The sequence below is a fragment of the Carya illinoinensis genome, chromosome 2 (genome assembly GCF_018687715.1).
Source record: "Carya illinoinensis cultivar Pawnee chromosome 2, C.illinoinensisPawnee_v1, whole genome shotgun sequence".
NCBI lineage: Eukaryota > Viridiplantae > Streptophyta > Magnoliopsida > Fagales > Juglandaceae > Carya > Carya illinoinensis.
This window is the reverse complement of record NC_056753.1, coordinates 24,034,278-24,047,687: the sequence shown is the minus strand read 5'-3', so window position 1 is coordinate 24,047,687 and position 13,410 is coordinate 24,034,278. Positions and strand designations below refer to the sequence as shown.

The 13,410-nt window shown below is 38.6% G+C and overlaps 1 protein-coding gene across 1 annotated transcript; it reads left to right on the top strand.

Moving 5' to 3' along the window:
* Positions 1-2,121: 2,121 nt before the first annotated feature.
* On the top strand, positions 2,122-13,288 carry LOC122300425 (ubiquitin-like-specific protease ESD4). Its single transcript, XM_043111078.1, has 9 exons — positions 2,122-3,495; positions 6,105-6,181; positions 6,260-6,353; positions 6,476-6,574; positions 10,034-10,126; positions 10,222-10,341; positions 11,401-11,504; positions 11,643-11,715; positions 12,721-13,288. Exons 1-9 carry the CDS (start codon positions 2,638-2,640, stop codon positions 12,781-12,783), a joined length of 1,581 nt encoding a protein of 526 aa, XP_042967012.1. The 5' UTR covers positions 2,122-2,637; the 3' UTR covers positions 12,784-13,288.
* Positions 13,289-13,410: the final 122 nt, after the last annotated feature.

The window sequence follows — 13,410 nt, the reverse complement described above, 5'->3', positions numbered from 1 at the left end:
AAATATATGGGCCTCCCAACGTCCATTGGCAGAAACAAAAAAGAAAACTTCCTAGAATTACTAAACGGAGTGGAGAAAAAGCTAGAAGGGTTGAAATTAAAACTACTCTCCCAAGTGGCTGGAACAATGCTGATCAGAACTGTAGCGAGCACCATCCCCAATTACTTCATGTCTACTTTTCAGCTCCCCAAAATAGTGTGCAAGACATTAGATACAAAATTCAAAACTTTTTGGTTGGACTTCACAAAAGAAAAGACACATAACTTGACCCTCAAGTCATGGAAATCAATATGCCAACCAAAAATCAATGGGGGTCTTGGAATAAGACAAATGACAAACATGAACCAAGCATTACTCACAAAAACAGGATGTGACATTAGTGAAAGCAAGACTGGTCTTTGGTACAATCTACTAGCTACAAAATATCTCAGCAACTTAGATTTTTGGCAAGTAACACAAAGAAAATCAGACTCTTACTTTTGGAAAGGAATCTTACAAACGAGAGATACACACAGAAAAGGGAGATGCCTACATATCAACAATGGCCTCACGACTAATATTTGGGATGCACCTTGGATACCAATGGCAAAAAACTTCAAACCAAGACCACTGCAAGATATAAATCAAGCCCACTCAGAGCTTAAAGTCTTGGACATCATCATTGGCAGCCCAAGACACTGGGACCTAGAGAAAATGCAGAATTTATTTGAACAAGAAAGCATCAACGAAATACAAAAAATTCCTCTACCAATCTTCTCTCAAAATCAAGACAAAATGATTTGGGTTCCATCCAAGAGTGGAAAATTCATAGCTAAATCGACTTATCAAGTGATAGTAGAAGGACAAGAAATGAATCAACAGAATGAAGTCCAAAATTAGAACCTCTTCAAGTCAATCTGGAAGCTAAAAATTCACGAAAGACACAAATTATTAATGTGGAAGTTGCTTTGGAACATCCTTCCAACAAAAACTCGAGTGAAAGAAGTTATAACAAGCTCAACTTCAGAAGAATGTCCATTCTGCAATCAAGCTGAAGAATCCATACTTCATCTCTCCGTCAATTGTCCTATAGTGAGAATATTATGGAGTCAAAGCTCATGGCCACTAAACTTAGGAAATTTGCTGATCCACTCAGTTTCAGACTGGATAAGAATGATAACCTCTCCTAAGAAAGAACTAGGACTTCAAGACACAGAGATACACCTTTTTCAACTATTTACAGTCATATCTCTAGACTTCATCTGGAAGAAACGAAATGACATTGTACACAATCAACTCATTTTCTCACTGGATGAAGCTAAATCTCAACTGAGTCGCATTTATCTCAATTATCAAGAAGACTGGAAAGGAAAGAAAAAAAAACAAGTCCGAAAAATGGAAACCTCCACCTAGCAACTACCTCAACTACTCATTTGATGATGCAGTCAGAGATTCTTTCTCCACAATTTCTGTTCTTTGCAAAGATCACCATGGCAACATCCTACAAATTCAAACCAAAAAAGTCTTCTCGACAAATCCTCTAATGGCTGAAGCATTGGCAACTCTCTTATCCGCAAAGTTGGCAGCCTCATCTCAATACACTCGGATAATTTTTGAAGGAGACTCTTAACATGTTATTTTAGTTATAGAAGATTCCTCATCAGAAGTAAATTGATAGATTTCTCCCATCATAAAAGATATCCAACACTTACTAGCTCTTCATGGACACTGGAAAATATCCAAAATCCATCGAATTGCAAATCAATGTGCGCACTCAATGGTGTAATGGGCATCAACTAATCTTGTTTTTGGAAGCATACCCCTAGATAGATTTATTAGTTTTTTTCTATTTGATCTACCTTAAACTTTTTACTCCATAACTTTTCTTATTATATATACTATGAGCTTGATTGGAAAAGAAAAAAAAAAAAACAAACAAGAAAAACTGTTTGTAGCTACTTCTCTTCAATGCACTTTATTTGTCGGAAACACAAAAAAAAAAAAAAAAAACAAAACAAAACAAAACTGCATGTCAATATTTAATATTTAATAGTTTCTTTTAAATTAAATTTTATTACGTCAACAACGTAAAAAAAAGATGTGCTTTTACAAATTAGCTTAAAATTAAATTTTTATTGATTATTTTCCCATTGTGCCGCGAAAACAGAAACCCTTGCACCTCTGAACAGAACATTTTCAACCTGAAAGTCCTTAAAAGATCCGAACAAACTAGACGACAGCGATACCACCGTCCAACTCTCCGATTACTTTCTTTTGCTAAAACAATCCCGAACTTCATTCCCCTCTTTATCCCGAAAATTGATCTTGCTTGCCTTTTACGCACACTTTCCGGAATTTTTGTTTCAAATCATCCCCGTCCCCGCCGATGCGTTATTAGGGTTTTCGAGTTTCTCAATTCACGGTTTTTTCCTCATTATTTGACAATTTGGCTCCAAATAATATCTCCAGCTCCCTTGTGACCCCAAAAGACTGATTTCGATTCCAATTGCGTCTCATCTAGGGTTTAGCAAGCTCATAGCGTTCCCCGCCCCAAAATAAAGGCCCTAATTGTCAAATTCCAAATGGTGGCTCTCTCCGACAATGGTTTTCTTTAAATGGGTTTGCGATTTCTAGGGTATAAAATTCCCGGGTCGATCAATGGGTGCCCGAACGACCAACCGTAAGCGCGGTGACGAGTGCCTGAGCTTCAATCACACTTATCCATATCAGAATTCCTTAGATTTTCACGTTTCAAAGAAACCCAGGTTCTCATCCATTCATCAGACCACGGACCGACCCATTGTTTCCTCGAATAGCACTGTTGCAAGGCTTTCTCGGTACCCCGAAACAACACCACGGCTGGGTAGAGAAGTCCACGCCCCTTGTAGAATACTCAATTACGGGTTTTCCTCAACGTGTTTGAATCGGAACTCGGGGCCGAGGACTAGTGGGATTTATATAAAGGAGGAGCCCCTTGATGAAATGGGCAGTACTTTGAGTTACAAGTACAATAAGGCGAAGAATAGTGCACTCCGAACGATTCGGTACTTGACAAAGGAGAAGGAGAAGGAGAAGGAGGTGATTGAAATAGATACGGATAATCAAAAGTATGGGGGAGTGTCAGAAGACTCGAGTATTGAGGTAGTTGAAGTCCTGGAAGATGGGCGAGGTGGCCGGTCCGAGGTGTCGGAACATAGGGAGGTTGACAATGGGGTTGTGGCTAATGCGCAGGATGCACATGCCAAGGTTTTGGATCGTGGGCTTTTGCCATCATCGTCTTCAGCCGTTTCAGACTTGACAAATGGAAATAATTTGAGAGTGGACGATGCCGAGAAAATGTTGGATTCTCTGCAGCTGAATCCTGAGCGTGATATGAGTGTCTCGGCATTCAGGAAGTTACTTGAGGTTGCAGAGAGGCGGAATCCAAAGTTGAGAAACTTGAGTTTTGAGATTGAGCTAAATGAAGGGCGTAGGACTATGCTTCAATCATTGCGTCCAGCAAAGAAACCGGTGGAGGTGAAATTCTTGTACTTGCTCTCCTAATAAACTGCTTATTGCTTATAAGATTATTTTTAATATGGTAAGTTTGATTAATGATTGAAAATGTGTTATCCAAGTACACAAACCATTCATCATATATACTTATTACTTAATTTGAAAAAGTAAAGAGACAAAGAAAATCCCTGAAGTTAAAGCTAGAGAAACATTGGTGGGTTTTTCGATCATTTCATTCTCCTCAGTCGCACATCAAACAAAATGACCCCATTTTCTATGAAAACTCACTATGATGTCTTATAAGGGCCTGTTTGGGGTTGTGATAGGAGTCTTAAAAAGTGCTTAAATAGCCTTAGAAACTATGTAATAGAAAAATTAGATTGTTGGGTGTTCCATATTAAAGCACTTTTTAGTATCAAATAAGCTAAAGGTACATTTAAAGAAAGCATTATTTTGATGCTTTTCCTCAAACATGCTTTCTTTAGATAATGTGGAACGTAATTCAAATTTTAAAAAAACTATCAATGTGCGAAAATACTTATACAATTTTCATATAATTACAACTTTTAAACTTTTACGGATAGAATCATAATCTTTAAAAAGTCAAATAATCGTCAATTTTACCTCATAAATCACTTTTTAAATTTGTTTATAAACAAATGCAACATGTTTGAAAGTGCTTTAAATATATGGTTACCAAATAGTAAATTACTTTTCAATAATAGAACTTATTACTCAAGTTATAAACTATAAGTCTTAAAGCTATAAGCTATATTTCTCATCACAATCTCAAATACACATTAAGTCACCCTGCGCAATAAGCTAAGAGTTATATCGTCCATCCAGCTATCACCTAGTCTAACCCAATAGGATTAAAAACAGTTTGTCAAAAAGTGCTAGTTGCCATAATTAAAAGATGATCCACAGATTTCTCATTCCTCACGCACGTACAATATCATTCTATCATCTTAAATTTTTGTTTCTTAATTATCCAAAGTAAGGATCTTCCTTTGTATAACCATCCAAACAAAGAAAGTTGCATTTAAAAGAGACGACTTCTCCAAATGGTCTTTAATGGGAAAGTAATATAGTCATGCGGACCTTACACCTTATAGAATGATTTAACATTAAGCATCCCTCTCTTAGATCCAACGCAGCTTAGTTTCACCACTATCTCAATCTAAGAGAGTACAACCAAGCATAAGATGGGGTTAATGTTGCCAACCCCAGCCTTGTGTCACTCAAAACAATTCCATTTTCCATTGAGGAGAGCCATTTGAAATTTGTGTTATTTGCCACCGATGACTCTTTAACCCTAGCAATGTTCAATAGATCCAAAATGCTTTTGTTAGGGCCACTCCACAAATCAAACAAAAACTTTATCTTGGATCTATCTCACTCATTATTTTTCCTTTTCTGAGAGAACTCTCCAACCTGTTATATGTTCATCCATAGTCCAACCTCATAGCTTTCGTTCACCCCATTGGAACTCCATCCAGCCCATTCTCTATCATATTTCATATCTACCATTGATCCAATCTTGCATTGGCATAACACCTCCCATAGACAAATACAACCTCTTCCATCCTGCCGATTGGTGTACTTTAAAATGATCTCTTGATGGAAGCCTAGGTAAGTCATCGACAAAGAAGATAACTACATCCACGTTGCCAATTGGGATTAACTCATTTAGCCAAGTTCACATTCAGACCTAATACTGCTTCAAAACTGAGGAACATGCTTTTTGCAGATGAGAAGTGGCCTTTAAAAATTGTTTGCACTCAAGGGGGAGCATATACCCCAAGACCAATTCCCTTTCTACTTGAGCCGACTCCTAGGGGTTCATGAGTCAAAAAAATTCATTAATGCAAAAGGAACCCCCAAGTACACCGGGTGTGTACAATGGAGTCACCTACCCATAGAAAAAGATACAAGTAAACCATGAAAAAGTTAGCCCATAAAAGTATAGAAAGGCTGTCCTCTATTTTAAGCACGTGTTTAAAATAAAGGACATGTCCTATCTAGAAACAGTTTTTAGGGGCCATGTCTGATGATTTACTTCATCCATGTGATGTGAGCATGTTACACTGGTCCAGGGTCTAATTGGGTAAAAGATATGTTGTGATTGCACGATCTCTAGGGTTCCTCATCAGTAAAAATAAAGTTTTAATCAAAAGAAACAGAATGAAAGTGCTCAAGATTTGCCTCACTAAAAATCAGCAGGTTATTTATAAATAAAAATGTGTGAAATAAGAAGTCCTTCCACTTCCCCGTTAAGAAATCCATCCAAAGACCATTCACTAATGCTGAAACCATTTTACTAAGGGCCCCAAAAACAATAACAAACAACAGAGGAGGCAAAGGATACCTATGTCGCAACCCACACGAGCTACTAAAGAAAGCCCTGTGAGTGCCATTCACCAAGACTGAAGTGCTCACTTTTGAAGATGCAGTAAACTGTCAAAGCCAGACACTTCACTCCAAAGCCACACCCCCTCAACATATTTAGATGCTTTACGGATAGTCTTTGAAGCAGTTTTGTTGCTTCCGAATTGCATCAAGTGCATTTTCTATAATGAAATAATAATATACTGTTATGAATCCTTTAATTACGTTTACATGTTTTGCAGGATATACCTGGTGAACCTTTCCTGCCTCTTACAAAGGAAGAAGAGGCTGAAGTTGAACGTGCATTTAACTCCAACAGGTATGGTTTGATGCACATGTTTTGTAATTGAGATTAGTGTAATTCTTATTGTAACACTACTTGGGTGGACTCGTATAGGCGGAAGGTGTTAGTCACTCATGAAAACTCGAATATTGAGATTACGGGAGAAATTCTGCAGTGCCTTAGACCGGGTGCATGGTTAAATGATGAGGTAATTATTGGTAATGCAATGATGAAGGGTTTTTTTATTTGGTGACAGTGGATAAGAACTAGGTGGTTGTGCTGAGCTGGTAATGTAGTTAATCGATACAGATGGTCTTTCTTCTTTTGCAGGTCATAAATGTGTACCTAGAGTTGCTGAAAGAGAGGGAAAATAGAGAGCCACAAAAGTATCTGAAATGCCATTTCTTCAACACATTTTTCTATAAAAAGGTCGGTTATTAGTGTTCCTATGATTTACTTCAACTTTGGGTAAACTTTGTTTTATCTTTACGAATGACTTCATTGATGCACCTAACATTCACTCATTTTTCTGAAGATTTATAGAAGGTTTTCTTCACATTGCTTGCTTTTGTATGTTTACTTATGCTATAGTTGTTGGAGTTCAAGATATTGTCTTCGTATCAATTTTTTCTTGGGTCTTAGTTTCTGGGTTTTGAGCATCAAAAGATGAAATTCCGGCTAACTACTTTGTATGGGTTGTGTGTGTGTTTCAAATATTTTGGTAGAACCATAGTCAATCAATCCACTTATCAAAAAACGTAGTCAATTCTTTCATTTTGTAACGCCCCAAGGGAGGTCCAAGCTACATCTAGACCCATACTTCAAAAGGACTAGTCTATGGTACAATTGGAGCCCCTTGGAATCATTATAAAGAGCAAAAAATTCTCCCTTGCAAGTAATGTGGGACCCCATTCACGATATATAATAACTCACTATAGGGTATCACAATCTACCCCTTCAATTCTTTTTTTTTTTTTTTATAGGTAAACGATAGTATTAATATGAATAGGCATAGTCCAAGTAAAACAAGAAGTTATACAAGAGATAAAACCTGTCTAAGTTACTAAAGAAGACATAAGGAAATCGTGCATATTTTGGCCATTAAAATTTACAGCAATGACCCAAAGGACAAGAGGTGAAAAAAAGAGAGCGAAACTCCACTAGTGTGCGCTCCTTGTCTTCGAAAGTCCGCTCATTCCGCTCTCGCCATATGCACCACATAACACAGATTTGAACCATTTTCCACACGGCTTTGATCTGTGGTAGTCCACCCAGCATCCCCCAACTGGCCAATAATTCAATCACCGTAGCAGGCATCACCCAGTTTAATCCGATTCTGTTAAACACTTCGCACCACAAGGCTCTAGCTGTCTCACAATGTAACAGCAGATGATTGATGGTCTCTCCAGCTTTCTTACACATACAACACCAGTCTGCAATAATTACCCGACGCTTTTGCAGATTATCTGTCGTTAGAATCTTGCCCAGAGCCGCTGACCAGACGAAAAAGAGTGCTTTAGGTGGTACCTTATTCCTCCACAATTTTTTTCAAGGGAACTGACTATTTGGTGTGGTTACAAGGGATTTATAGAAAGAGCGAACCGAGAAGTTCCCCTTACCCACAGGTGTCCCCCACAATTTATCTTCTCACAAGCCATTAAGCTTCGTGGAGTATAATAGGCTGAAAAAAGCTTCAAAACTGTCTATTTCCCAATCTTGAGCTGCTCTATTGAAGGTGACATTCCATTGGGCTTGATCTCCTGAACGAACCAAAAAATGGGCCACCGAAGCTTCTGGATCACATGCTACATGGAACACGGTAGGAAACGCATCTTTCAATGCCATCTCCCACACCAGATGTCCTTCCAAAATTTTATACCGGTCCCCTCCCCCACCAAGAATCTAGTACGGTTAGCAAAAACTCCCCATCCTCGTTTGATGTGTTTCCAAATCCCCACCCCGTAAGGGGCATTCCCCTCTTTAGTACACCAACCCCCCCATGTGCTCCCATGTCTGCAGTCAACAACTAGTTTCCATAATGCTTCTGGTTTCATATTATATCTCCAAAGCCATTTACCAAGAAGTGCTTGGTTAAACATCTTCAAGTTCTTTATCCCCAATCTGCTTGATGAGAGTGGTCTGCACACCTTGTCCCACTTGACTAGGTGGAACTTAAATTCATTTCCCATTCTGCTCCATAAGAAATCCTGGTAGAATTTTTCCATGTGTGAAGTCACAGAGGTTGGGATTGGAAATAAAGACAAGAAATAAGTAGGTAGATTAGAAAGAGTACTTTTGATAAGAGTCATGCGACCTCCTTTTGACAAGTACAGTCTTTTCCACCCCGCCAGTCTTTTTTCCACTTTCTCAATAACTGAGTCCCAAATTGGTAATGATCGGGAAGTAGCCCCCAACGGTAGCCCCAAATAGGTCATAGGGAGAGAAGCTACCTTACAACCCAAAATGCTAGCCAACTGCTGACTAGTATTGATTCTTCCGACTGGCACTAACTCTGATTTATCGAAGTTCACCCTCAGCCCGACGCTGCTTCAAAATATAGGTGAAGGGTCTTCAATGCCCTAAGTTGTTCTTTGTCTGCTTCACAGAAAATTAGTGTGTCGTCTGCAAAAAGCAAGTGAGAGATAGAAATAAGGCCCCTATTCAAGTCACCCACTGAGAAACCTGTCATTAAGCTGTTTGTGACCAGAGCCGTTAACATCCGACTCAGGGCCTCCATGATGATTACAAAGAGGAGTGGGGACAAAGAATCTCCCTGTCTTAAACCTCGAGAGCTGTTGAAAAGACCTTCCGGGCTGCCATTAATAAGGATTGAAAATTTTTCCGTTGAGATACACCACCTAATCCACCTATGCCATTTTTCCCCAAAGCCACATCTCTGCAATAGATATAGGAGAAAGTTCCAGTTTACATGGTCATAAGTTTTTTCCATGTCTAGTTTGCAAATGATCCCTGCAATACCAGATTTTAGTCTACTATCCAGGCACTCATTGGCTATTAACACGGAATCCAGAATTGGACGATCCCTTACAAAAGCATTTTGAGGCTTAGAAATAATTTTTCCTAAAGCCTTCTCTAGTCTGTTAGCCAACACCTTGGCCAGAATTTTGTAGATCCCGTTGATAAGGCTAATGGGCCTAAAGTCCTTCACTTCCGAGGCCCCAGTTTTTTTCGGAATAAGAGCAATAAAAGTAGTATTAAGGCTTTTCTGAAATTTTCCAAAATTTCTTGAAACACGTTCATGATGTCCCCTTTCACAACCTCCCAACACGGTTGAAAGAACCCCATCGAAAAGCCATCCAGTCCTGGCGCTTTATCTTTTTCCATTTTCCTAACCACTTCATATACCTCATCTTCTTCAAAAGCTCTTTCCCCCTTCAATTCTCGATGTCCTCGTCGTCCCATTCCATCATAGGTGGAACAACTCAAGTCCCACACTTCTAGTTGAAAGTGGTTTTGATACCATTTGTAACATCCCAATGTACATACTTCAAAGGCCTAGTCAATGGTACAATTGGAGCCAATTGGAATTGTTATAAAGAGCAAGAACTTCTTTCTCCCAAGTAATGTGGGATTGTTTTCACCACCTATAATTACCCACTATAGGGTATCACACATTTTCTAACTTTGATTGCGTTGCATGTCTTCTTAGTTACTTCTGAAATTAAACTTTCTTTTTTCATTTTTGCTGCTATTATTCTTAGGAATTGGTCCACCTTTTTTATATGTTTCCTCTTTATGCTTTTACTGCTGCCGTTTTTTATTTGACTTAAAATAACTACTGCTATTTGTTTTCATTATCTTATTTCATTTCATGCGGTGCTAATATTGGTGCCTTTTGTTGTTCCTAACACAACTGTTAATGCCTAGTTAACAAGTGGGAAGAATGGCTACGATTATAAATCTGTCAAAAGATGGACAAGCCAAAGGAAATTGGGATATGGCCTCATTCATTGTGACAAAGTAAATTATTTATTTGCCTTTATTTGTTTTCTCTATGTATATTTTGTTTTATTGGCCGCTTTGAACTTTAAATTGGATTTTGGCATTGCGTACAGATATTTGTCCCTATCCACAGAGAGATACATTGGTGCTTGGCAGTTATTAATAGGAAAGATGAGAAGTTCCAATATCTCGATTCACTTCGAGGGATGGATAACAAAGTGCTGAAAGTACTGGTATGCCTTTTGGTCATGGGTTCAGCTTTATGTTTCATAGTCAGGAAAATAATTCAAAGAACCATACATCCATGGTGAATAAGCTGTGGAAATTTTCTTTTAACTAAGCTACAATTCAGTCAACAAGTGAGTAGTTTATAGGGTAATAGGGCTGTAAAATTCTATGTAGTTTATAAACGTGAAAATACAGTGAAATCAGGAGCAACCAGTAAATGTCACCAATCCCACCAATAATGTGCTTGCACCAACAATGCAATCGCATAACACTTACATATTACCGCTGCCCAGCTTTGCCTGCTGTCACAGTTGCTGCCACCATGATCATTATATGCATCATATATCTATTTATATATAATTTTCAAAGCATGAAGCTTTACTCCTATGAAGTCTCACCACCATCTCACTATAAAGTCACGTCCTCTACTTTCCATTTGTGTATATTATCAAATAAAATTGAAAGGGGTAAATTCATTTATTGGTTCCTAAGGTTTTACCCAATATTAAATAGTTCCCTAGGGTACTTATAAAAAAAAAAAATAGTTCTCTAGGGTACATTTTTTGGAAAACAATCCTTGTGATATATACCAAATTTCAAGAAGGTCTCTCCATCCAATTTCAATTAATTATGCAACAGAAAATGATGATGTTGCACTCACTTGCCACGTTAGGACCAATCCTGTGATACATGGAATAATTTAAAGGTTCTATTTATTATGATGCCTCAAGGTATGCTAACTTAGTTCAGAGAGCATTTCATTTAATAAATTTAGTTATACTTGGGCATTACAACACCAACATGACAATTGTTGTCATCATGAGCACAATGGGTCTCTAGCAACTGTTGGAAGTTCGATTTTGTCATTAATATGGCATATTACATAATCAGTTTGTAAGTTCTTAGAAGTGGCATTGCAAATTAAGAGTGTGCACGTCTGCTATTTTCTTCTCTATTGTTTGCTTTTCACCTCAATGGTTTTACTTTTTAGAGTTATCTAAAGAAAAACAAGGTTGTTCTACTGATTGAGGTTTGAAGCTAATTTTAATTAACAATTCTTCCAGGCTAGATATTTTGTGGATGAAGTGAAAGATAAGAGTGGAAAAGATGTCGATGTAAGTTCCTGGAGACAAGAATTCGTTGAAGACCTTCCTGAACAGGAGAATGGGTTTGTAATCATATATTTTATGCTATTCAGGCATTTTCTGAAAGCTGCTGCCTTAAAAGAATTACGAGCTTATTATAATATGCAGTGAGAGTGCTGGTTATTGGAATACTTATCTGAATGAATATTATGTGTTAACAGGTTTGACTGTGGGATGTTTATGATAAAATATGCTGACTTTTATGGCAGAGATATTGGCCTCTGTTTCAACCAGGTAAGACGCATACTAGAAATGTTTCTCTTGCATGATGAGTTCAGCTGTATAAGCAGTTGTGCTCCCTCCATTTATTACCATATAATTTATTCCTAATTGCATCAATTGAAAACCAAAGATAGGAGGGCTGCTGGTAAAAGATATGATGTTCATCTGCCTAAATTGACCAATGTATGGTCTGATGGCTCTTGGCCCATAGACCAATACAGGGCCTTAGGAACTGTAGTTTCTGCGGCAGTCCAATGGCTCGACTGCTTGTAGAGTCACACTAGGGTTGTCTGCGGAGAGGTCATTGCATGGTAACTCCTCCCCAATCTCCAGCAAAAGAAGAGCTTAACAGTAGACATGTGAGGACATTGTATGTACCATAATGTCATGGATTTGTTGCTTGGGAGGTCTCGCATGGGGTGGCACATGGGATCCATGCTCACCGGAGGGGCACTAAGATCTACTTTAGATCTAACCGCCAAAACAAAGAGAAAACAGAAATAAAAAGAAGGGGAGAAAGGGGGTGGGAGAGGAAGGGGAGGGGAGGAGCAAGGGAGACAGTACCACATGGGGAGACAGTGGTGGGGCTGGATGGGCTAAAAAGAAGGGGAAAGGGGGAAGGGGAAGAAGAGGGGAGAGGAGAGACTAGAAAAGAGGGAAGATCTAGAAGAAGACGGCTCTCACTAGGGGTAGAGGGGGCTCTCAAAGAGGTGGGGGAGAGGTGGCGGTTTTTTTTTTTTTTTTGGGGGGGGGGGGGGGGGGGGGGGGGGGAGGGGTGAGGAAATTTCACGGGGGAGAGCGTAGTTTTTACTCTCAACGAAAGCCAAATTCATTGAGGCATGTAAATCTATCCCCTGCAACCATTAACACATTGAATTTTTATTTATTATTATTATTATTATTATTATTTAAATAAGTAATAATTCTTTCGTACTTATATTGCTTCTAGTTAACTTGCTTCAATGAATCTACATTGGGGGATGAGTGCACCTGAATCTGTGTTTCTTTTCCCCACAGGGACACATGCCGTATTTTCGGCAGAGGACTGCAAAGGAGATTCTTAGATTGAGAGCTGACTAATTGAAAATGTCAGCCTGTTGCATTGGATTATGCATGGTACCTATTGAATGATGAGTATGAAATTCGTAGCCTTTGCCCTTTGGAAGAGATGCCTTCACTTATATCAGGATCTGGGTTCTGGTTCGTTCAAATGAAGGATCAAGAGTATCCCGGTGAGACTGATTTAGGAGCGGCATCCTTGGTAGCATACAAGTCTGGAGTGTTAACTTGTATATACTATACAAGAGTGAGCTGACCATTCGAAGCGTTAATTTTGCAAAGGCTAGGTTCTGTGGTGATAGCGTTCACATGCAACATTCAGGATCTTTTTTAACCCAACCTTCTTGCCTCGTAAATTATTTCTGCTTAGTGATTGAAGCCATTTTTTCGCCTGATGCAAGTATTGGAATTGAATTGATTTTACAAATGTGATCATAAGTTTCCGGTGCTCGAGGAAACGTGAAATCCTTGTTTGATGGTTGTAGACAAGTTATTATATTTTCACAGGTGGTGTTTCAAATGAGAATTCTTGTGCCAGATTTGTTGATCACACCCTTTGCTCAAACAACGCCAGACACTAAAAACTTCTGTAGTTAATAATGTAGCAAATTACCACCTAACGAGGTTTTGCTACAGAGGTAAGGCTAC